At 44.3% G+C, this 26,412-nt stretch overlaps 1 protein-coding gene across 1 annotated transcript in view; it reads right to left on the bottom strand.

Moving 5' to 3' along the window:
* Positions 1–21,716, bottom strand: part of NSG2 (neuronal vesicle trafficking associated 2) — a 55,526-nt gene extending 33,810 nt beyond the window's left edge. The window contains exons 1-3 of the mRNA XM_045500994.1: positions 21,555–21,716; positions 20,491–20,641; positions 4,238–4,321 (exon numbers count right to left, since the gene is read on the bottom strand). Coding sequence (XP_045356950.1) covers positions 4,238–4,321; positions 20,491–20,619 — 213 coding nt within the window. The 5' untranslated portion in view covers positions 20,620–20,641; positions 21,555–21,716. The remainder of the gene's footprint in view (positions 1–4,237; positions 4,322–20,490; positions 20,642–21,554) is intronic.
* Positions 21,717–26,412: the final 4,696 nt, after the last annotated feature.

Raw genomic sequence — 26,412 nt, forward strand, 5'->3', positions numbered from 1 at the left:
AATACTAGGATTATTCCTATTATAACCGATCTATTGAGGAACAGCCTACCAAAAAATCTGCCTACACTCCTCAGTAGGCAAAAAGGTGGCTCCAGAGGTCACTGTAGATAGCCAGAGAGACTGCCCATGAATCCAGACATTGAACTGGCTTCTCCTTGAACAATTCCTGCACTTTCCCAAGGGGGAAAGCTGGAAGGGGAGGCCCAGATTTGCCTCCAGCCAGCAGACAAAAGCTGGCTAATTAGGCAGGAAGCTAAGAACCCAGGAGGAAGAAAGGGGATCTGAACAGGAAGGAGATAAAATGATCATTCATTAAGATCTAGAGGGTACCAAGGACTTACACTATTTGTTATGTCAACTGTGTGGCCTGGTTTATTCCTGAGGAATCAGGAGCTCAGAAAGGTGAAGGGACTTTCCCAAGGTCACGGAGCCCAGAGGTGACAGGGACGTGATCTCAGTTGCCGAGGTCACCTAGCCCCAAAGACCCAGAACACCTCTCATTAACCTGACACGCTGGCCTCCAAATGCAACACTCAGTTCCTTCTCACACCAGCCTGGGGGACAAGCGGGTCTGACAGCATGGCCAGATGCACCAGCACTTTCCACAACACCAACATCCTCCCCAGCACCAGCACCTTGCACGGTGCCAGCACCCTCTATAGCACCTTTCATGGCAAAATCAGCTTTAGAAGAACACCTAGGTCCCAGGACTAAGAAAGAAGGAAGGGCTCCTCTCTGCATGCTCCTGTTGTCTCAAATAGCCTGATGAAGTTTCTCAAGTCTGTGACCCCTCGCAAGAGCCTTCTTGGTTTTAGAAAAGCCAAACATTCCAGGTGATTCTTTCAGCCAGTCTTGTTCGGTTCATCTCCCCCGCCCGGTCCTGTCCTCTCATTCTCTCATGTTGCCCCCAGCTGCTCTGTCCAGGTCAGTTTTGAAATGTGAAGCAGTGAGCTGTTCCTCCCCTGCGAAGGTCCTGGAATGAGGAGCAGGTGTCTCCTGGCCAGCCCCACAGTCACCCCTGCCAGTGAGCAAGACCGTGGGGAGGCAGCCCAGACACTGTTTACCAGCACCACACTCTCTAAGACTAGCTGGGAAGTCTCTGACTTCCGGTGCTGGTTCTCCAGCACAAAACTCCATCCTGAGTTCCGGGCCATTTACATCCAAGGGCAAACAGACCACCATCCTTGGCCATCTCCCCCAGGCACCTCTCACTCCAGGCATCCCCCCAGCCTAGATCTCTCAGCTCCTGCTCCAGTGGACAGCATGCCCCTGCCCAGCCAGCCAAACGAGACACCAAGGAATGTCCCCAATAGCCCTTTGTTCTACCAGGAAAAAGTCCTATAAATCCCATCCTCAGAACAGCCCACCGGATCCCTGAGCCCTGCTGCAGCCAACAGCTCAGACCCTAGACTCTTCCTAATTGCCTTCAAAGCCTCCTCCCAGGCCCCTGAGATACAGGCCCCCTCACCCCTACAGATATACCCTCCACACCGCCCAGGGGCAGCTCTCTTTGAGAAAGCAGAGAGGCTTGTAAATGCTCACTGCTTTACTTAAACAAACAGGGCTCCCGCCCACACCCGACAGTCAGTGCTGACGAAGGACAGGTGCCCCCAAACCCAATACCTTCCTTCCTGACTCCCAGGACCAATCCAGTCAAGATGCATGGGGAGCTTCCACAGGCCCAGACCCTGACTGAGCCCCTCCTTTTCTCTTAGTTGACCCACTTCTGTTTGAGCGGGAAGTGACCACCGTGGGCAACCTGGCTGAACAGAAAGGCCAGTCTGGCCCAGCTCTGAGCCCTGGCCCTGCTACCTGCTGGCTAGAGGAGCAGGTCACCGTCACTGTCCTGAGCCATGGTTCCCCTTTGAGACACGGAGGGATACATCAGTCTCTCAGGGGCTTGTGGATGTTAAATAGGATTAAATGGCAACATACCAAGAGTGCTCAAAGAAGAGGAAAAAAAAAATCATCCAGCACCATCCCAGATAACACGGCCACAGACGGCATATGTTGATACATTTCCTTCCACGTTTTCCCCCCCTCTGTTTACTTGTGTGTGTGTTTTTTTTTCCCCATAGTTCCAATCCTGGAAAACACACAATTTTAAACTCTGCTTTTTTCACTTAACTTTCTCTCTGAAGAATTTGCCCAAATTATTGTGTGTCTTCGTCACCATCATTTTAAAATGACTGCCAAATAAAGAATAATTCCACCAGAAGCTTGTAACACTCTATTTGGTAAAGATAAATAAATAAATAAATAAATAAATAAATAAATAATAATTCTACTTCTTTTCTGATTACTGAAATAATGCATGCTCATACCAAATTTGGAAAGCAGGGGAAAGTCAAAAGAAGACGACAATATCTCATGGGTAATTCAGAGTAAACTAACTACTCTCTCAGAAAAAGGAAACCTTGAGAAACTGCCAAAACAGCCCATCGTAGGGACACGGGGCTTGTTTACAGAATCCAGAGGAAGTTGGTGACAATGTAGCATTGCTTCAAATATTTTGATTTTATAAATAACACTGCAGTGCACATTGTGGTTCGTGAATCCGGGCATATTTCTGATGGTCTCCGCTGCGGGGGGGGGGGGGGGGGGGGGGGGGGGAGGGGGGGCACAGGTCAGCTCACTCTCTGGCCCAGTGCGTCCTTATGCTCCAGGATGGCCCCGGCCTCCCCTGGAAGCTCAGTGCCCATTCTTTTAAGGTCTGCAGTTCAGGCCACGCCCATATTCACCGGGCCCACGCTGAGCCAGACAGGAAAGCTACAGCCCAAAGTAAGAGAACCCGGCCCTCAGAGGTGGGGGAGGTGGTCAGCATCCAAGGAATTCTCACCCTCCCGAGGGATGCATACAGAGGGACCGCATTCCCTCCCGGGCTCACACACCCAGCTGCACTAACACAGATTTAGCAGGGAGATGGGGAACGGCTTGTTTACCATATACACACTCCAGTCCCAGATAACCAACCAAGAGCTGTTTTTACTTTCAAAATCCCCGGTCACGGTTGACACTAAATAGCTACGGTTTGTTGGGTACTTACCATGAACAGATCCAAGGGCTCTGCATGTCTTCTGTACTTCACCCTCCCAGCAACCCTAGTATCACCTCCATTCGACAAATGAGGTTTGCTGGCTGGGCGCGGCCCCTTGACTGGTCTAAGGTGGAGACAGGGCTCCTGCCCAGTCAGACTGCTCCCATATCCATTGTCAGAACCACTGGTTCTAGTAAAATCATGGCTGATTTTGCTTCCTAGATATCTTTTAGGTCTTCCCGTGTCTCTCTATCTGCTTGCTATCCTTGTTCAAGCCACCGTCTCTTTCTACTCGGACGATTGCAGTAGCCTAATAGTCTCCCCACGCTCCCTCGTGCCTGCTGCAGTCCATCAGCCACAGAAAAGCCAGCGTGCTTTATTTAAAACCCACTTAAATCATGTCTCTCCCCTCCTTGAAGTCCTTCAGAGGCTTCCTTTCTAGCATAAAACCCAAATTCCCGCATATAGTCTACAAGGCCTAGAACTGTCTGCCTTCTGCCCACTTCTCCTGTCTCATATCTGCCTGATCCCTACCCACTGCCGACAGTCTCGCCTTGTTGCCCTTATTCCTATTCGAGAGTTGGGACCAACCTCAGGGCCTTTGCACAAGCTGTGCTCGTCCCAGCTACCTAAGTGACTTCTCCAGGTTATTTCCCTGAGGTCTTCCTTGCACAGCGTGCTTCATGGCTCCTTCACGCAACTTATCACCGTGATATATACTTATCAGTCCTCCGAGTGAGGAGGACCAAGAAATAGAAAGTCATCCATTTGGTTTTTTCCACTAAGAAGTCAGCTTTTCTTTCCTTTTTTGTCTTTTTTGCATTTTGTTGCAACCATCCACTGACTGAAATTTGAGGGTTTTGTAAAAATACATTTCCATCATATTTCCCGGGGATTGTGATGGAAAGACAGAGAGACAGGGACAGGCGGACAAAGAGGAAAGGAGACACATGTATCAATTATCAAATTATCTGAGCATTCCAGTGCAGAAGAGAGCGTAAGTAGTGTTCGAGAGGCAGAGCTTTTGTTATTTGATTAGACTCTGTGCCCCCGGACAGCGTGGCCTCGAGAAATCCTCTAGAAAAAGCCTATGCCATTTCCCACTCTTCAGTAGCAGCTACTCTACTGGCACGAAGAAACTTGAGCTGGCGGAAGCCAGCCTTACCTTTACAGTTTGTGTCACCCCGTCAAGAAACTAACCGTAAATTCAGCGATTTTCGGCACCCGGAACTTTCCTTTGTTCTTCTGTTCAGGCTGATATTCCGTTCTTGTCTTCACAATCACCTGAAATGTTCAGCCAGTGTTAGCACACGTGGAGACTTCAAACACTTCTCTGCTTTTCTTTTTCTCAGTAACTAGAATTTTTATACATCGCACAAAGAACAGAAAATAAAGAACTTCCCTCTCAAACACACAAGAGCGCAGAAAATTCAAATTATCCGTACTTCCCCATTGCAACAGAGGCAACCATAGGTGACGATTTTGGTCATACCTTTCCAGATGTATTTATACGTGTCTATATGCGTCTATGATGTATATGTGTGCTATTATGCAAACATATATTTTTCTATGTAACAGGTTCGTGCTTTGTGAATCATAACCTACTTTTATCATACAACAATATACTAACATTTTTGAATGTAGACAAATACGCAATTGTATGTTGCCTTTTGATGCAGCATAATATGTCACGGATGCGTACTCTACAATTAGTCCGATGGGTCTCTATTGTTGAACATTTAGGTGGTTTCCACAGTTTGGGTGATGTAAATAAGTTATGATGAACAACCTGAAGCTCAACCTTTCTACATACACTTCACTGCAATTTGATTTAAGGGCTTGCACCAAGAAAAACATAAAGGTCTTTGAATCTCTTGGATCATATTTTTCTGAAGTCTGAATATTTTGCAGAGGTGGTTAATATCTTATCAAGATACGCTGTCAACCTGCCAAGGCATTTATGGAACTGCGTCCCACTGTGTAGGCAAAGCGGAAGAAAAAAGAACCTGACAGATAATCAATAACAATGGCTGAGTGCCATAGCATCAGGAAGAACACCGAAGCTGTCCGAGACCTGTAAAACATGGGCAATAGCCATAATCGTCACCCCTATTGAACAAGGTTGTTTTGAGGGTTAAATGAGATGATAATGGGTAATATTTTTGGAATTATTTATTATGTGCCAGAACTGGATCGAGCACTTCATATGCATTTATCTACATACCACTACTATTTCCATTCTTCTGACAAGGAAACTGAAGCTCAGAGATACTAAGTCACTTGCCCAAGGTCACACAGCTAAAAGGAAGCTGTCTTCTAACCATGATCACTCTTACTTCTCGCCGGAGCTTAGATTAACTGAATCTTCACTGAAAACTCCCACCACATTTTCCCGGAGACAGCAGTCAATTGTACTGGCTCGAGCAAAAGTTTCTCCTGTGAAGCATGTTAAGTCTGTGAGGCATGCCATTGACTAAATGTAGCTCAAAAAGGAAAAGGTGGGGAAAGGACTACTTTACTGAACATCTCCCGTGTGGGTAACTTCAATATGTTAGTTAAGGAGGCTCGGGGCCCCGCCCATCTAGCCCCTCTCTCCCTCCCCATCATCGAGAACCCACTGACAGATGTCAGTTCTCCTCTTGTATCTCACCTCTCTCCAAACAACAGAAGGAAGCCCTGGCTCCTTCGGATAGGGAAGTGGGGCAGCCAAATAAAGGTGAGGGCTACTGGGGAGATGGAGTGGATCGTTCTGTTAATTTTTTATTTTCTTTCAGCCTCCTATTCCAAAGGACAGGAAAGCAGATGCCTCTTTGCCCGCAGGTAATAAAAGCAGGTCTCCTTCTTTGCAAATTGACTATATAGCAGATAGCAGGCACTGAATATTTGACGTCTGTATCTCAATTCTATCCTGTGGGGTAGATACTGGTACTGTCGGTATTGTAGGGAGGTGTAAGGGTATGAATACCCTTTGAATACTAGCTCCGCTAAGCCTTCTGTATCGTTGTTTTCTTACATATAAAATGGGGCAATGACCATAAATACCTCATTACGTTGTTATAAGGTTTAAATGAGTTAGTAGAGGATAAGCACTCAGACCATTCATTCAGTAACAAATGTTTATTTGAACACTGCCTCTGAGTGCTGACAAATTTTCTTCCCTAGATGTTTGAAGCAGATGTGGAATTGAGCTGCCCTGTACCTGTCAGCCCGTAGGTCCTCCCTACCCAGCCCATCAAGAGCAATGCAAGGACTTCTCAAGAGGAATGCTGTTCAAGCATGCTCCTCCTGACCTCCTTGTCTGGAAAAGAAAAAAAAAAAAAAAAAGGTAGGGGGTGATAGATGAACAGAAGTTTACTGGGTGAGCAAGCCAAGGAAAGACATTTTCTGCAAAGTGAACCATGTGGCCAGAAAAAGAAAAGTGTGAAATACCACGTGGTCTACACAGTTTGCTGTTTGCTTTCATGGGAACTTCAATGGATACATGAGAGTCGGGAGCTAATGTAACGAAGGAAGCAACTGCTTAAAGCATGGCTCGTATGCTAGGTGCTTCTATTATGACCTAACTCAATGTTCTGGGTATGTGCAGGTGCGTTGTGAACTTAGAGGCTATTCTACAAATGTTAATGATTCAAAATATTTTGGGTATCACTAGATCAACTGTCAGGTTATAAAGTGGTGTGGAAAACGTAGATGTCTGCTCATTCTGATCTACGTTTTTAGAAATATTCACAAGCTGGGAATTATAATGTCTTTTCCCTATTTTCATGTTGTATGTACGTATATATACATACGTGTGTGTGTGTGTGTGTGTGTGTGTGTATTATAATGCATCTTGGTATCTATTTCTAGACATAGTGAATTTCCTGGTCATTGTGTCATGTGAACCATAGGGCTTGAGGCAATAAATGCCTTTGCCTTTTCTGGTAAGTAGTATTCTCAGATGGCCCTCTAGCTTCCTAACCCCACCGCTCCCCACCCCAGTGTATGCGTGCAGGATAGTCTCCTCCCTCAAGAGTGTGGATAGGATGATGGCCTCTGATGGCATAGTTACTCCTCTGGTGATATTCTGCTGTTATAAAACTCCATCACAGCAGACTGGAGAGAGATTCTCCTGCTGGCCTTGAAGAAGTAAGCTGACATGTTACAGGAAGGCCATGCAGCTGGAACCTGAGGGCAGATTCTAGATGCTGAAAGTGACCCAGGCTGACAGCCAGGTGATTCAAGAAGATGGGGACCTCAGTCCTACAAGTACAAGTAACTAAATTCTGCCAACAACCTCAGGGGGCTTGGAAGGGGATCCCAAACTCCAGACAAGAAGGCAGAGTGGCAAACACCTTGACTTCAGACCAGTGGGACCCCAAGCAGAGAGCCCAGCTGACCTGTGCCTGGACTTCTGACATACAAAAACTGTAAGATAATAAAATGGTGTTGTTTTAAGCCATTTCCTTTTTGAAAATTTGTTGTCTGACACTAGAAAACTGATGTGCCTTCCCACATGGCCAAGTCCATCTCAACAATCAACCATCTCTTGGGTTGATCCCTTTGCTGCTAGATTTTTAGCCATCATCTCGGTCATCTACGCATCACACATCAAACGTGAAGAAGCATTTGCTTCTCCATCCTTTCTTCTGCCCCATTATTTCTACAAACATCTTTTCCAAAGCTCAAAAAGCCCAAAACCATTTTCATCATTCCACATTAATTTAAAAGACCCTTACATAGCTGACATCTTGAGAAAGATGTCTTCTGATACCTCAAGATGGGTGACAGAACCTTCAAAATATTACCGTTGGACTGAGATAATGAATAATCATTATAGGCCCTGTCATTCTAATTATCATAATAAACATTTTGTGGTTGCATCTCTGGCATCCATTTAGATCAAAAGTTTCCAGATATCCTTTTGGGAACTCACCCTTGCCCCAGTGCATGGCAGCCATGTGGTCTGGTCGGGCCAATGCCTCCCTCATGGTAGGAACGGTCCCTTAATTAGGTTAAGGCCAATCAGGGCATACCATCCTATTGATCATAGACTTTGATTGGCTCAGAAATGGGCATGTTACCCAATTTGGACCAATAGTATAGGAGGCAGTATTGACTAGGGACTTGGGGAAAGAAGCCTCCTTGCTTTTTATGGGTGTTCCTCAAAGAGCATGCTCTTCCTGTGGTTGGTGTATTGAGGACTTGAGTTCTGAAACTTCTGTAGAGATTGTTGTCCCAATGAGGAGGACCCAAGATGGAGACAAAGGTAGCAAGTGAAGGAGGGCAGAGCCCGGAGGAACCTAGGGAAACAGAGATGGGCCCTGATCACATGCTGCCCTCTGGATCATACCTTGTCTGAAGTCCACTTTGGACTCTGCAATTATAGGGACAAATACATACTCCTTGGACCTTAATCCAATGTGGGTTAGGTCTTCTGTTACTTGAGGTAAAAAGCTCTATCTGAAAAAAATGTGTTCCAAGAAAAATGAACTGAAAACTGTTAGAATTTAGCAAGATTGCCAAATAAGCATCACAAAATAAATAGGGTTTTTTTTGGGGGGGGCACCAGCAAAAAAAATCACCTCAAAATATAATGCGTCCACCAAAAGATACAATAAAAATGTTCATGGCCACTTTTTTCATACTATCTCCAAACTGAAAACAATCTACATGTCCATTAATAGGAGAATGCCTAAAGTGCGATTTATTCATAATAAAATGGAATGCCACACACGTGGGTGAATCTTAGCGAGATTACATTGAACAAAAGAAATCAGACACAAATGTTTTCTATATATTATATGATTGATTTCACGTATATCAAGTTCAAAATATATATTAAAAATTTATATATTATTTATTTATATAATTTATATATATTTACAATAAATACATAAATAATAATAGTATTTATAATTACATACCATATTTCTTCTTAAAGTATCCCATTTACCACTTGCAGTAATGGGAGGTGCTGAGTTTGACAGAGTGGGGGTCATAGGCCTCCTTAAAAACCGTGTCCTGCTTTTTCCCTGAACCTCTATGACTAGCTACTTATGCCCTGAATGACTTTCTTTTTTTGTTTTTAATTTTTTAAATGTTTGTTCATTTTTGACAGAGAGAGACAGAGCATGAGCAGGGAGAGAGAGGGAGACACAGAATCCGAAGCAGGCTCCAGGCTCTGAGCTGTCAGCACAGAGCCTGACGCGGGGCTCAAACTCACAAACCGTGAGATCATGACCTGAGCTGTAGCCGGATGCTTAACCGACTAAGACACCCAGGCACCCCTGCTCTGAGTGGCTTGCTAATGTAAACAGTTATTTTGGTTTTGGAATCCCATTCCTCAAGCCACTGAGTTCAAACACAGGCCAAGGGTCACACTGGTGACCCATGCTGGTCCTCGGTCATCTCCTCTCTTTAACTAAGCTACATTTTCTCTAAAAGTAACCCAGATTACCGTGTAATATTTTATCTTGGCCCCTAAGGAAGTGTTAGCTCATTAGAACTCCATATCCACATCAAAAGCAGGTCTTTGCCCATGTACCTAGAACAAATAGTCCTCTGCTCTCTTCTTTGACCTCTCAGTATTCTTGTTCACTCCTTCCCCCTTGAAACGCCCTTCTCTTTTGGGACCATGGCAGTATCGCTCTTGGTTTTTTTCCCATTCACTGACCAGTTCTCCTCAGTTCCCTCTTCAAGGTCCTCCCCTTCTGCTTGACCTCTCAGTGTTAGAATCTCTCAGGGTGAGGTCATGGCCGTGCTTCCCTCCTACAAGTCCCCGCTGAGTATTTGCTCTCCTATTACTTCCAAGTCCATCCTTATCCTTATAACTTAATCCAGACCTCATCTAGAACTCGGCTCACCCTACTGGACATTTGCCCTTGGACCAACATGCCTAAATGTACCACGTCCACAGCAAAGCTCTTTGTGGATCCACCTGCCTCTCAACATTTCTTCCTCAAGTCATCTCCCCCAAACAGCAGTATTATCCAGGCTAGTGCTCATGCCAAACCAAATACAGGAATTCTCCCATGACTCCTCCCTTGCCTTCACTCCCCAAATCCATTTCAGCATCAGCTCCGGCTTCTCAAGCGTTTCTCTCAAATCAATCCACCTGTGCAGTTACATTGCCACCACCCTAGTCCAGAGCATCATCATCTCTCCATGAATGGTTTCTCTGGCCAGCTTCTTGTTTCCATGCTTGCCTCCCCAAACTTAGGGAAAAGAGTTTTCTAGATCGAGGGAACAGAAGATACCACTATACATTCAGAAAACACTCAGGAGGCTGGCACATGGAGCAGCCACAATGAGCGGTTTTGAGTGGCCAGAACATAGAGCAGGTGAAGTGAGGGGGGAAACAGAGCTCTGAATGCCACCAAGCATCTTGAAGGTTAACTTGAAAGCAGTGAAAAGCCAAGGAAGGATTATAAACCAGAGAGTGGCTTTCCAGATGTATCATACAAATAATGGAGAAGCCTCTGGCCCCAGTGAGATACACTAAAAAGATGTGGAGAACAAGAGAAATACAACCCTACAGAGTTATTGGAATCAACTGGCTATTGGGCGTGTCATGAAATTTGATGTTCTGTTCCCGTGGAGGGAAGCCAGAAACACTTCCCTTCTATAAAAGAAGATATGGCAACAGTCGCCTTTTTTTTTTTTTAGTACTATGAAGGGGAAAGCATAAGAAATGTGAGCCAATCATTAATTGTACCTTGGAGGAATCAGCTTACATAAGCAAAGAAAGAGAGAAGAGAAAATAAATTTGCAAAGAAAGGCTCTATTCTCTGCAGTTGAAAAAAAAAAATGGTAAAAAAACCCGGAGCCCTGAGCTCCTTGATTAATAACAGAAATGGGGAGGGGAGGGTGGGGAAATGGAGAGAGAAGAGGACACATTCTTTCTTATTATTTAAGGTAGGGTTTTACAAATATTTGGGAAAAAATGAACCTCTAGATTTTCAAATACCATTGTGGATTTGGGCACCGATACAAGTTTGTTTTCTTTTCATATTTTACATCAGTCCCCATTGTCCTGTCAGCGGCTGATATGAAGAACATAATTTAACATAATTGGCATTGTGAAAACGGGATAAATTATTCATCCTGAAAGGACCCCTCGTCTGGATATATTCCCCCTTCACTGGCAAGGCCAGATAATACATGGTGGTTCAGATGGCACAAAGTACAGATCATAAAAATTTAAAATACTACTTCCTGGGATTATCAATAATGAAGAGGTTCCCACATGGAGAGGCCCCAGGATTGGCAAGAACAATAAATAAAAGTGCAGAAGTGTTGACAAGGAGCAAGATTGTATTTTTATGAGCTGGACTTGCACGGGCTGAAAATAGATCTAAGCTGCACCCTGAAGCTCGTCTCTGCAGCTAAGAGAGAAGTTCAGAGCAGGACAATGAATCTGCTGAGCACCTACCGTGGGCCGGGCACTATTGCTAGGGGCCCTAGTGATGTGTTGTTGGTTAATTCTCCTAACGCTCCTTACAACGTTCTCCCCAATCTTCATGTAACCCCTTTAAAATCATTAGTGTTCCCATTTATTTTCAGATGAGAGAATCTAGCCTCAGAGACGTCAGCCACTTGCCTATGACCAAATGACTGGTAAGTGGCTGAACTGGTGGTTCAAACTCAAGATCCCCGTACTCTTTCCTATCGTTGACTTAAAGTGGGTACCCTCTGCCACTGTGCCAAAAGCTTTACGGCCTATTTCTCAGGAAACCCTCTCAGTCAGTCTGAAGTAGGAGTGATTATCCCCATTCTACAGATGAGGGACCTGAGTCCTGGAGAGCAGAAATGACCTCACCACCTCACACACGGCTACTAAAAAGCAGGGCCAGACCTTGAATGTAAGCTTTTGGCTCAGCTCCAAGTACCACCCGCTAAGAATGTCACCATTCAGGAATTATCACCTTCCGATTCTGCTTTCATGGCACCTGACACACATTAGGAGCTCCATGAATTACTGTTGAATGAATGAGTCCTATCTCTAAAGAGACAAGGTGAAGTTGATCAGATGGGGCCTGAGTACTTCGCTGGGAACATTTTCCCAGCTCCCCCGCTCACCTCTTAACCCATACTCCGTCTTTTGGGGTTTGAGTCTCTTTCTCTGGGCCCTCAAAGCTTGGCGAGGGCTCAGAACAGAGTAAAATGTTAGTGCTCAGGAGGACATTAGTGGTAGTATTGTCCAACCCTCTCTCTCACAGGGGAGATGGGAGCCCAGAGTGGGGAAAGGGATTTGCTGCCCCTTCTGACACAGAAAGATTGGGTCAGAAGCAGGACTCTAGTATGGGTCTCGTCACTCCCAGTCTAGGGCTCTTTCCACAGGATCAGGTCTCCTTTCCTTGCTCAGAGGCAGAACGGAGGCTGGGCCACTTTGGCCTCAGATGCACCAGCTGTAGTCCAATAAGACTACGTGTGTCCAACTCTGTGGCAGTGCATAGCACGTGGCCAGATGACGGACCCTCCACCCAGTCCTCTGCGGGGAAAGGGGAGGCTTCCAGCTCCTGTTATGAGCAGAAACTAGCTGCCTGGGCCAGAATCCTTAGAGTAGAGGTCCGCAGGTCTGCCTCTGATCCTGTCCTCTGTGGTCCAGAGGCCCAGCCCACTTCACCGCTCAGCACTGCTTGTGGTCTGAGGCCAGCCCTGTGCTCTCCACGATGATCTTGATTCTGGGACTCAGCTGCTGAGAACGATAAGAATAGCAACAGCAACAAGAACAATAGCCTTGCATTCGCATTTACTCCGCGCTGGACAGCCGGGTGAACATTCGACTGACATTGGCTCATTTCGCCCTTAAAACAGTTCTCACGGGAAGAGATGATTGTCCTCATTTTTAACAGCGAGGAAACAGAGGTACGGAGTGGCTAATAAACTTGCCCAGGGTCGCACAGCAAGTACGTGACAGAGTTAGGGTTCAGATTCAAAGCACACTGCTATAATGCCTTCCTCCACATGCTGGGACACCGGTTTGCTCCTTGTGTGAGTGTGCGAGTCACTTCCATGCTCCAAGACTGTCTCACCATCTGGGAGAATGGGGGTGACTTTTTAGAAGCGGAAAATCTGGTACATGCTCATGGTAAAAAAAAAAAAAAAAAAAGAGTATGAAAAATAGAGAATGAAAGCCTTCAAACGGGCCACCTTCCAACCCCTATCCCTACTCCCTCAACATTGAATGGTGTCTTGTGAGTCTCTCCAAACCTGTTTTGTGAAATTAAGGGCAAAACATACACACAGATGTGTTTCCACAAATAGGATGACTCCATACCGTTTTCCTTAAAGCTGTTTTAACGGAGCGATGTCTGTCACTCCTTCCACATCACACAAGCAAGGATGCTTCGTTCTCACAACAGCCACTTAGCCTTCCACAGCCGTGCACTCAAGTTCATCCCACCCGTCCAAGCGCGTGGAACATTCCAGTTGTTCACAGGCCTTTTTTTAATACATAAGCCTTGGCGTACTTGAAAAAAATATACCCCTAAGGTCACTACCTTCCGGTAAGAAGCATACCAATCAAGTGGTATCTATAGTTTAAATTTTATAAGCAATGTCAACACACCCTCTGCAGAACACTGCACCACATTATGTAACCAACAAGAGTGTGCTGAGAAGCTCTGCTTAGCCCCAGACATTAGCTCTGTTAACAGCACCAGACGTTACCAAACCAACATTTGGGGATTTTTTTCTTTTTTGCCAATCTAATAGGTAAAAAGTTATATTTTGCTTAAAATTCTATTTTTTTCATTTTTTAATGTTTATTTTTGAGAGACAGAGCACGAGTGGGGGAGGGGCAGAGAGCCAGGGAGACAGAGAATCCCAAGCAGGCTCCAGGCCCGGAGCTGTCAGCACAGAGTCTGACGCGGGGCTCGAACCCACGGACCGTGAGATCATGACCTGAGCCGAAGTCGGACGCTTAACCGACGGAGCCACCCAGGCGCCCCTAAAATTATATTTTTAAATTGTAATTTTAAATATGCTTAGTGGTCATTTTATATCTATTTGATGGAATTGCCTGGTTAGAGCCTTTGCCCCAATTCGGGGCGATTTATAAACTGTTTCTTGAGAGTGTCTGAAGAATAGAATAAGGGGGCTCTGTGAACCTCAAATCTGCAGAGATGTGCACTTCTGCTGCTCCCTAAGGAAAGGCTGACAGTTCCGTGATCCTGTGTTGCAGAGAGAAAAAAACCCTCTGGTAAAGCCACAAGAGAGGCCAAGAAAGCACACAGGACTCAGTGACAGGAGAGGCATTTTCTTCGGCCACATTCGTCCAGATCCACCCTGTTGGGCCCCCCTGTACCCTCATCTTGAAAACCCCATCCTTCTCAGCATCTTTTATTTTTATAGTCAGCGTCCAAAAATGTGAACTTCAGGAAACACAGTCAGGATGTCCAGTGAAAGGTAGGAAGCTATACCAGTAAAGCACCATCTGTGTGCCATTAGACCGTTTTCATGCTTTTTCCCCACAATAGCCCTGTCAGGTAGGAATTATGCTCATTTTACTGTAGGACACACACACACACACACACACACACACACACAGCCCAGAGATGCTAAGCAACTTGCCTAAAGCCACACAGTAAGTAAATAGCTGAGACCCAAACCCAGGCCTCTGGGGCTACAAAGCACCTGTGGTTTACCACGCAAAATACAAAGTGTACCAAACATCAATACTGGATCTCCAAAAGTCTGCATTCCTTTCCTCCCACAAGCAGGTGAGCCAGCCTCGTCCAGGACATATAAAGACTACTGATTACTAAATCAGTAGAAAGGAAAGGAACGTTTGCCCACAGCCTGGTTGCTAGCTTGCCAAATACATGATTCATCTGGGGCTTTGCCAAGGTGGAGTTGTGTTCATTTGTGGCTCGCTTTCTGCAGACCTGCCGCCCATTCGTTGGCATCTCTTAGCACACCTGTGTGCAGGTCTTGGTGCATTGATCCTTTGGGTGTCCTAGGACAGCATTTCACCTCTCTGAGTCTGTTTTTGCATCTGTAAAATGGCCATAATGCTTGCAACCTCACAGATGGGTTGTAGGGACATCCGAGTTACTGTGGTCACTCAGATACACCAAAGGCAGCAGGGCCCTAAAGGCATGTCCTACAATATGGTATCTGCAGACGGATGTTCCAGCCTCTAGAAAGCTTGTGCTCATGGGCTGCAGAAGCCACCCAACTGCTTGGATTCAAGTCTATTCCTACATCTGTCAAGTGGAGAAACTAAAGCCCAGCTTTAGGCTATGCAAGGGACAGGGGACCTTACTCAGCCAGCATTTCCCACTGCCCGTTGCATGCCAGGCTGCACGATGAGGCAGAGCCAGGGCCCTCAGGCCCTAGTGGGAAAATACCCTCAGTGCCAACCAGACACCAAGTCAACCTAAGTCCGCCCCCCTCCCCATTCCCACTGCCACTGCCCTAGTGCGTGCCACCACCACCTCCCTCATGAACATGGCAGGGGCCTTCTAGCTGACTTCCTGCCTGCCACTCACTTCTCTTCTTCCACCACTCATGGGAGGCATGGTGCAGGAAACCCAGTCACCTCTGTCTTGGGAAAACTACTCTGGTTTTGTAAGAGGGATCCATGAGAAGGAACAAGGAAGAGGAGACCAGGAGACCCAGCATGGGTCCCTCGTCCTTAGGGTGGCCCACAGCAGCCAGAGGAATCTTCCTCAAATAGAAACCTGATCCTAGTATTCTCCTACTTTAAACCCCTTCAGAAAATACACTGAGCCCCCCATCAATTTGGGCCCACCTCACCTCATCTCTCAAATCTCTCTCCCTCACTCAGAATGCCCAGCCAACCTGGCCTCCTGCCTATTCCTCCAACTCCCTCAGTGCCTATCCACATGCGTGACCCTCTGCCTCTACTCCTCTTACCACCTATCCCCCAGGTGTCAAGCAGGGACCTTCCCCAGGAGGACCTCCCTTGACCAGCCTGCATCACCATCAGGTCTCTTGCGCCTTATTCTTTCTCACATCACAGCCCCATATTCCTTCCTTAAGAGCCCTTCCTGCTGCTTGCGTCCCTGTACAGCTGTTTGTATGATGGCTTGCTTGAAGTCTGCCCCATTGGACTGGAAACTCCGTGAAAGCAGTGGTCCTGCCTGACTTTTCGTGGCTGGCTATGCGTAGCTTAGCACAGTGCCTGGCACATGGAAGGCGCCCAAGAAGATGTGCTGGATGAGGGAGTGACTGAGTGAGTGAATACCTTCCATGTTGATAAGTAAAACCATAGCTATAAGTATGGGTGGCTAGGCAAGGTGCCCAGAAGAGCTGCCATCTGAGCTGGGTTTAGGAAGATGAGTTCTGGCTTATTAGGCAAAGGGGTGAGAGGGGCATTCTGGGCAGAAATAATGGCCTGTGCAAGGAGGAGGAAGCAGGAACCACTCTGGAGAGTGTGGAAAACTCGAGGGTAGTGTTTCTCAACCCTGCCACTGTTGACATTTGGGGGGTGCATCGTATGCACTGTAGGATACTTAGCAGCAGTCTTGGCCTCCACCCACTAGATGCCAATACTGTCCCCCCACCTACAGTTTTCACAACCAAAAATGTCTCCAGACGTTGCCAAATGTCCCACTGAGGGGAAAATCACCCTCCACTGCTCTAGGTAGGTCTGACCTGCTGGTGTTCAAAGTACAAAGTAGGAGTGGTGGGAATGGAAGCCAGTGGGCAGAGAAGGATTTGCCAAGGCCAGGATTTGAGGACTGTAGACTGTGCAGATGACTGAAAAGGGTTCCCGTGGGAGAAGGGCCCGGTCCCATCTCCAGGGAGGCTCCCTCGGGTGCAGTGTGGAAGTGGGATGCTGGCCCATCTCCCCTCCTGAGGCAGGCACCAATCCCTCCAGTATTGGGCAGAGAGGGAGCACTGGAGGCTGGGGTGTTCTCTCTGGAGGATGGTGCCCAGGCCTCACCTGCTGATCCAGGGAGCACAAGGAGGAACAGGGCCACAGATGAGAGTTTGAGGAAGCATTCTTGGGGGTGGGAGGCTTCTTGTTATTGAGGGCAGCACAGTGCAGAGGGAAAAATCGGGGTTTCAGGTGCACTGGGGTTCCAACCCCAGCTCTCCCACTCTGTCTTTGAGGCTTGGGCAAGTCACTCTATTGACCTGAACCTCAGTTTCCCCATCAGTGAAACGGGTGCACTATCCACCCCCCAACAGAGCCGTTGGGAAGATTAACTGAAATAATGGATGTGAATGCCTTGTGAGGCCCATTCCCAGCCCAGAGACAGGGCTTCAGACATGTTCATTTCTCCAGTTAGCCTCCGAAAGGTTTCCCCCTGAAACTCCGTCTTCATACTAAAGCACATTTAGTGAACAAACCTAAAGACGATTGTCACTATCACACACCAAGCACACTCTGCATTTCACATTTTCAAAAAAAAAAAAACAAAAAACAACATTATTCAACATGAGGGTTCAATATACTTCCTTCTGATGTGCCCATTTTCGAACACTCACCATCTGACTGGAACCTAACCAAAGAACTAAAAACGGCATCAGGACTCACTTCACCTTCCCTACAGTCCTGTGACTTGAGCCCCGATACCCGTATCCCCACTTTACAATGAAGAGGCTGAGGGAGCTTAAGAAACTTGCTGCAAGACATCAGCCAGGGCAAAATACTAAAAGGTGGGGCAAGGCCGGGCTTCAGCATCTCTGCTGCCAGCTAAGCACATGGAGGACCCCAAGTGCAATTTCACTTCTAGCGCATCCGTTGTCACGTCGGGGGGAAGTGTGTTTACTCCTGTGAATATCATAAAATCAAAGCGCTAGCATGGAAAACCGCTACGATAGTTTCCTGCTCAGAGAAGAGAAGACAGAGGTCTAAGGGAGGAGAAAAAAGTCACATGAGTCACATTATTAGATTGGCAACTGAGCTCAAGCCAAAGCCCAAGTCGGTGGACTCTCAGGCTAGCTGGCTCCTTGTTTCTGCTGAAGTGGAAGCTTCTGGAACAACACTGCTTGGGTTCTGGGTTCTCTAGCCATTGCCAGGATGCTCCCTTAACTATGTGCTTTGGGAAGTTACTTTACCACTCCACGCTTGAATTTTGTCATCTTCAAAAATTAGATTAAAGTAACAATTCCCTTATTCGGTCCTATGAACTACTGAAAGGGTGAAAGAAAAGTGTGTGTGTGTGTGTGTGTGTGTGTGTGTGTGTGTGTGTGTGTTTACATACAGCTTAGAACAGAACCTAGTATTTAGGAAGCACTTGAAAATTATTATTATTATTCTTGTATACTTTTATGCCAGCTACTTTACATATGAGGCCATATCTAACTTTGTTCTGACAATTGTGAGGTAGGGATGATCCTCCCCACTTCACAAAGGAGGAAATTGAGGTGCCTGGTAGGAAAACTTTGTCACGAATGTCTGTGACGAGCCCCTGTTAGGATGTGTCCCTCTAGGGATTTGCATCTTCCAGAATGCATTGCTTTCCCTTTCCATGCATTCAGGTCCCCAATGTATTTGTCTTTCAGGCTTTGGGACAGCCTTTTGGTACATCTGGATTGGACACTCAATGGTTATTATGCCTTTTCCTCTCTAAACCAGAGAAGAAAGCCCCCGAAAGTGAGAGGATGGGATGGTGTTGGAGTAAAGGGAGACAGAGGCCATGGTATCTCTGGATGATTTGCAGGTGTTTATAGGCATTGGGGGAGGGGTGACCTCACCACAATCCATTTTCCTTGCACACCTTTAAGGGACATACAGGTCTTCCAGGCTATAGCTGTTGGCAGAAGGGTAAAGATTCTTCCCGAAGCCTCACAAAACCTTGAGAAAATATCTCCTTTTCCCTCTCCAATTTCCATTATATCTGGGTTCGGATTCCAGCATTGCTGCTTACTCCTGTCTGTAAGGTTGGATAACTAACCAAATTTCTCTGAGCCTTCGCCTTTTCACCTATAAATTTGCGTGCATAATCCCTGACTCCCATGGGGAGATGTGCACCTACCACAGTGATACTCAACTTTGGCTGCACACAGGAGTCACTTGGGGAGATTTCATGAATACTGATGCCTGGGTCTCACGCCCAGAGCTTCTGATATAATTGTTCTGGTACGTAGCCCAGGTATCAGGATTTTCAAAGGCTCCCCCTACCCGCCCCCCCCGCCCAGGTGATTCTCATACGCAGTCAAAAACTGAGAACCTCTGCTATACTTATAGCAGATACCTAGCTAATACTGTTCTTTCACATTTCTTTAGTGTTAAGTGCCTGTTCACATTTTATTTTTAAAAGCCTTATCAGTCTCTCATGATGGCTCAAGGATCCTTTATCTCTGCCACCCCCATGTACATTCTCAGATTGACAACCTCTGCACTTTCAAAACAGATGACTCAACCCCCAGCCAATCAGCCAGGCCCTTTATCTAGCTTTGGCTCCTCTTCTGTTCATTGGCTAGAGCCAATTGGTTAAGACACACAATGCCCTCCTGGAGATGCCAATGAGAAAATCAAACAGATGGAATGATCCATTGTTTGCTCTTCAGCCAGGGAACTATATCATTTACCTCCAAATCTAATTCTCACAGTGTGCAAAAGCTCACATTGTAAAACCCCAAGTTCTCTCAACTGGATCTTAAACAATAATGTTTCTCCCACCTCTGTCCACGGAATGACTTTTGTATCAGTGCCCACCTTTGTACAAATGCCCACCTCCATTCTTCATGGACTACTCCCATGTCAGGAGATGTGCCATCAGCCAGTCATTCATTTCCAGCCACGCCTCCCCCAAAGATGCTCTACTCTAGTCATGCTATTTCTCAAAAGCTCTCCATGCTTTGCCTATGTCTTAAATGGCTTTTCCTCCTGTAGTCTATCTGGAAGATTTTTACTCACCTTTACAAGCCAAATTCAAATGTTCTCCTCTGCAGTTTACCTAATCTGTCCTTCCAGCCCCCTTCCTCCCCAACAGAAGTTAATTGTTTCCGCCCCTGTGCTCTCACAACCTGTGAAATTCTCAGGTATAGCATTTACCCTGATGCATTATATTAAGTATTTTACTAGATGGGGATTTTGTAATTTGTCTTTTCGTAACCAACTTGTAGCGCAGGGATAGGGCCTCAGCAGGTGCACACTAAATGCTTGTTGGACTGCATCCAATTCTCTGTCCTCAAATCTATACCAGTGAATTTTTGAAACACCTCCCCCAAATCATCAAGACAATTTTCTCTGTCGCCATCTACAAGCTTATTAGCACTCATCTGCTACGATAAAACTTTAAAAAAGAAAGATTAATTTTCTTGCCCATGTATGTATATGTGAACAAAAAATGAGTAAACACTTACCATAAACCTGAAATAACATGAGAAATGTCGTGTCTCTGAAAGGAATAACTACATTTTACAAGAAAGGGGACATATTTGGCTGAGGGAATGAAAGGTTTGGAGAGGTGGGATTTTTTTGCTGCTTTATTTCCTGAGGTGGGGGAAGCATGAGGGACCGATGGAGAGAGGAGTATCTGCTTTACCTTTTCCGGAGCAGGCAGCTGTAAGTGGTTAACCTCCAAGGGAGTGATGAGAGGGACGGTCTGGAAGCCATCCTCAACCGAAGGCGGCTTGGTTCCCTTCTCACTGGGGTTACTGTTCAGCTTCACCATCCTTACACCTTTCTTCCCAGACCTAAGGCAAGCAGTGGGGTTCTAGTTACAGTAGGAGGTGAGGCAGGGAAAAAGAGGGCTGACGACAGAGAAAAAGCTCTGTCCTCAACAGCTCCACTCGGCTTTCAATATAGAGATCAGTCATCTATCTATCTTTTGCTAGATTTCCTGACATGATTCTCATTATCCAGTAAAACTTCTTTAATCATCAAAATATGCCACCCACCCATGGGGTTCAACAGCCTTAAAATTCGGGAAACTCAAGGAAAATCCCAGACTTACACAAACAATATACAAGCTTTAAAAAAAAATCCAAGACACTAGAGCTAATACAGTCATATAATCTCAGTGAAAAGCTTATCTGTACTGCAAAATTAAAATTAAATCCCATTATTCTGGGTCACTCTGCAGTATGATAAATTTCACCTTACCACCACACCTTACCACCTTGCTATTTTATTATGTTGGCTTTGCTTCAGCAATCTCCCTAAAATACAATAAGTACATTCAATGTCTCTATGTATACTGCACCCCTTCACATGATATGTAGGTTGTACAGGAGGTACAATTTCCTAAAACAAAAAAGGACTGGCTTGAACCTGATCCTCTTATTCAGCCATGGAATGCCTCCATTTCCTCAATAGCGAAGGGCCATTTTTTTTTTTTTTTTTTTTTGCTTCCATGGAAAGTTAGCAACCCCCACATTGCAAGATTGCCAACTAAATAAACAAATCGCATATATTTCTCTCAAGCTCCTTTGGAAGTCAAACGGTACTCCCACCCCAACCCTAGAAGCCCAGACAACTGAATTTCTCTTGTCAATCCTGATGATGGAACATTATTAGACAAAATAGGGTTGTTGTGGAGGTGAAAGGGATGGTAAAGGGTCGGAGGATATTGAGCAGTGGTTATAGCAAAAACAAATGCCTACTTACTGTGATGCACTCTTGGGGGGTCAGAGCAGATTCAAGCCAATTTGAAGAGGAGGAGGACGGCCAGGAGTCCTCCCTCCTCAGCCCGAGCTCGTGGTGCTGAAAGGACAGCGCCTTGCCTGTGTCTGGATTGGGAGTTTCTGAGAGCGAGGCGCGAGCGAGAGGGGAAGAGCTCCTGGCAGCTGCCTGCCTGCTCCCTCACTCGCGCCCCCTCCCACCGGGGAACGGGCTCCCACACCATCTGTCATCTGGCACCACCTGCTGTTTCTCATGCATGGCCACAACCAGGGCATGGGACAAAATGGTTTCAAGAAGTGGGAGGGATTCTGGCTATAATAATAGTAGTAATAATAATAATAACCATATAACAAGCAATCCTTGAGTCTTTAGAAAAACGAAAGGAGACATATTCATTAGGAGGAGGGACCACCTTTTAAAATCTTCCAGGGCAATATTCTGAAAACCCAAATGGTACAGGACCTACACTGTGCTCTGACCTGGGGTAAGGAGTGAAGGGGAACTAATATTTATTGGGTATTTCCCATGCAGTGGGCACTTTTCCAGTCTCTTTCAGACTATTTCCCTCATTTGCAAAACATGATGGGGTTAGTATGAGGTGTGAATGTGATAACAACAGGAAGGGAGCTCAGAGCAGGTAACATGGTGAGCACTGCATGTGAGAAGCTACTATACTCACAATGCCACTATAAACACACAGGTCAGCTAAGGTCGCATAGCTGGTATAGTACCAGGAACTGAAAGTTGAGCCTTGATCCATGGCCACAGATGTCTGTATGCAGTCCACACGTATACTTTCCAGGTTGGTGTCTGGAATCAGGGAGGGCAAAGTCCTAGACTTCAAGGTCTCTAAAGTTCTGACTGTGAGGATCTTGGACATTTGTATTCACTCCCCGCCTCCATTTCTTTATCTTGGATGTGGGAATAATAATTCCTCCCTTGCAGAGTGGTTGTGAATAAGACAAGATTGTGCTCAAGGAAACCCTTTAATATAACTCTATTAGTCTATAGACTATAGACTATTACTGTAATAGTCTATAGACTATTAGTCTCCTATTGAGTTCTGAAAAATATGTTTGACAGTCGAAAACAAAAATATGACATCTTTATGAGGTTTTCCATATGTATAGATGTAATATATAGGATAAATGCAACATAAAGAAGGGAGGATAAAGGGACCACTATGGTGGTAACGTTTCTATACTCTAAGTGGTAAAGTATTGATCCCCGCTAAACAGTGAAGTTAGCTATGTCTATTTTAATCCCCAGCGTTACCAAAAATATACAAAGATAAGGTCAAAACTGCAATAAGGAAATTTAAATGGAATACTAAAAAATTCAAATAACCCCAAAGAAGGCAGGAAAGAAAAAAAGAGGAACAACAACAACAACAACAAAGAAAGCAAGAAACAAATAATGAAATAATAGTCTTAAATCCAAACTTAGCATTGTCATCCAGAGTTGACAGTTTAGAGTTTAATCTTGGTGTTGTATATTCTATGGATTTGGACAAATGTGTAATGACATGTATCTACCATCAAACTATCATACAGAATAGTTTCACTGCCCTAAAAATTCTCTGTGCTACACCTATTTATCCCTCCCTCTCCCCTAATGCTTGGCAACCACGGATCTTTTTACTGTCTCCGTGATTTTGCCTTTCCAGAATGTCATATAGTTGGAATCAATAAGTTGACCACTTAGATTGGTCCTTTCGCATCATAAAATGCATTTATGTGTCTTCCATGTCTTTTCACGGCTAGATAGATTATCTTTTTTTTTTTTTTTTTTGGCACTGCGTAAGATTCCACTGTCTGGGTGTACCACAGTTTATCCATTCACCTACTAAAGGACATCATGGTTGCCTCCGCATTTTAGCAATTATGAATGTGGCTGCTCTACACGCTTCTGTGTGGGCATAAGTTTTCAACTCCTTTAGGTAAAAACCAACAAGCGCAATTCCTGGATCATATGATAAGAGTAAGTTTAGTTTGGTAAGAAACTGCCAAACTAACTTCCAAAGTGTCTGTACCATTGTGCATTCCCGGGAGGAATGAATGAGAGTTTTCCTATTGTTCGGTTTTTTTTCTTTGTTTTCTTATTGTTGAGTTTTCTTTTCTTATTTCTTACTGTTGTTATTCTTATTCTATTGTCATTCTTATTCTATTGTTATTCTTATTGTTTTTATTTCTTATTGTTGTTTTCTTATTGTTGAGTTTTGAGAATTCCTGTATATATCAGATAACAGTTCCTTATCAAATATGTCTTTTGCAAATATTTTCTCCCAGTCTGTGGCCTATCTTTTCATTCTCTTGACAGTATCTTCTGCAAAGCAGAATTTTTTAGTTTTGCTGATGTCCAGCTTATCAATTATTTCTTCCATGGTTCATGCCTTTGGTGTTGTATTTAAAACATTACCACCAAACCCAACGTCATCTAGATTTTCTCCTATGCTAACTTCCAGAGATTTCATAGTTTTGTGTTTTACATTTACGTCTGTGATCCATTTTGAGTTCAACTTTGGGAAGTGTGTAAGGTCTTCATCTAGATTAATTATTTTGCATATGGACATCCAGTTGTTCCAGCACCATTATCAATGATCAGTTGACTATATTTATTTAAGCTTACTTCTGGGCTCTCTATTTTGTTTTATTGGTCTATTTGCCTATTCTTTCTCCAGTAAAACACTGTTTAGATTACTGTAGATTTATAGTAAGTCTTGAAGTCATATAGTGTCAGTCTTCCAACTTTGTTCTTCTTTTTCAATATTGTATTGGCTATTCTGGATCTTTTGCCTCTCCACACAAACTTAAGAGTTAGTTCATTGATATCCAGAAAATAACTTGCTAGGATTTTGATTGGGGTTGCATTGAATCTATAGATCAATAGAAAATCTGGCATCTTGGGAAAAACTGAGACATTTATAATATTGAGTCTTTCTATCCATAAACATGGAATATCTCTCCATTTATTTAGATCTCCTTTGATTTCATTCATCACATTTTTATTTTTCTATACATTCCATATAGTTTGTTAGTTTATACCTAAGCATTTCATTTTTTGGTGATACTCTAAATGATAGTGTGGGTTTCTTTAAAAATGTTTATTTTGAGAGAGAGAGAAAGAAAGGGAGAGAGAGAGCACAAGTGGGGAAGGGGCAGAGAGAGAGAATCTCGAGTAGGCTTCATGCTGTCAGCACAGAGCCTGATGAGGGGCTCGATCTCATGAACCGTGAGATCATGACCTGAGCCAAAACCAAGAGGTGGATGTTAAATCAACTGAGCCACCCAGGCACCCTGGTATTGTGTTTTTAATTTCAAATTCTACTTGTTAATTGGTGGTGTACAGGAAAACAATTAAGTTTTGTATACTAACCTTGTATCCTGCAACTTTGCTATAACTGCTTATTAGATCTAGTTTTGTTGCTGATTCTCTCAGGTTTTCTACGGAGACTATCAAGTCATCTATAAATAAATATAGTTTTATTTCTTCCTTCCCAATCTGTATACCTTTTATTGCCTTTCATGCCTTATTGCATTTTATAGGACTTATAGTATGATGTTGAAAACACAGTAATAAGACATCCTTGCCTTGTTCTTGGTCTTAGTGGGCAGTTTTCTAACATTAGGTGTGATACTACCTGTAGGTTTTTGTGATGATGTTCTTTATGAAGTTGAGAGGTTCCCTCCCCTCTTACTAAAAGTTTTTATCATAAATGAATGATGGATTTTGTCAAATGCTTTTTCTGCATCTGTTGAAATGAACATGCAATTTTTCCTCTTTAGCCTGTTGATTTCCAAATGTTGAACCAGTTTTGCATACCTGGGATAAATGGTTGTGTGTATAATTGGTTGTGTGTATAATTATTTTTATACATTATTGGATTCAATCTGCTAATACTTTGTTGAGGATTTTTACATCTATGTTCATGAAAAATATTCATCTGTAGTTTTCTTCTTTTGTAAACTCTTTGTCTGATTTTGGTATTAGGGCACTGTTGGACTCACAGAATAAGTTAGGAAGTATTCTCTCTGTTCCTATCTTCTGGAAAAGATTGCAGTTAATTGGTATAATTTCTTCCTTTACTGTTTGGTAGAAACCACCATTGAATCCATCTGGGCCTGGTGCTCTTTGTTTTGAAAGGGATGGGCTACATGGGCGATGGGCATTAAGGAAGGCACTTGTTGGGATGAGCCCTGGGTGTAATATGTAAGTGATGAATCACTGAATTCTGCTCCTGAAATCAATACTACAGTATATGTTAACTAACTTGAATTTAAATTAAAAAAAAAAAAAAAAGGTTATCATTGATTCTATGTCTTTAAGAGATATAGATCACTTAGACTATTTCTTCTCGTGTGAATTTTGGTAGAGTGTGTCTTTCAAGGAATTGGTCCATTTTATCTACATGATTAAATTTGCGGGCATAGAGCTGTTCATAGTATGTTTTATTATACTTTTAGGGTATATGGAATTGTAATGATGTCTCCTTTTTTTATTTCTGATATTAGTAAGTTGTGTCCTTCATTTTCTTTTCAGGTAGCCTGGTCAGAAGCTTATTAATTTTATTAATCTTTTCAAGAACCAGCTTTTGGTTTTGTTGATTTTCTCCATTGATTTCCTTTTACTTACTTCTTCAGATATGTATTGGCCCTGTTTTCCTTCTTCTTATTTTCTGGGATGCTAATGACATGTATGTCAGACCTTTTCCTAACATCTCTTAAGGGAAAGTGCCCATGTGTTTTCTCTATTGTCAATGTGTTTTTCTTTTTCCTCTTCATGCTTTCATCTAGATATTTTCTGTTTGAACTATCTTCCACTTCTCTAATTGGCTCATAGGATT

Source organism: Leopardus geoffroyi, chromosome A1 (assembly GCF_018350155.1).
Source record: "Leopardus geoffroyi isolate Oge1 chromosome A1, O.geoffroyi_Oge1_pat1.0, whole genome shotgun sequence".
In the NCBI taxonomy this organism is placed as follows: Eukaryota; Metazoa; Chordata; class Mammalia; order Carnivora; family Felidae; genus Leopardus; species Leopardus geoffroyi.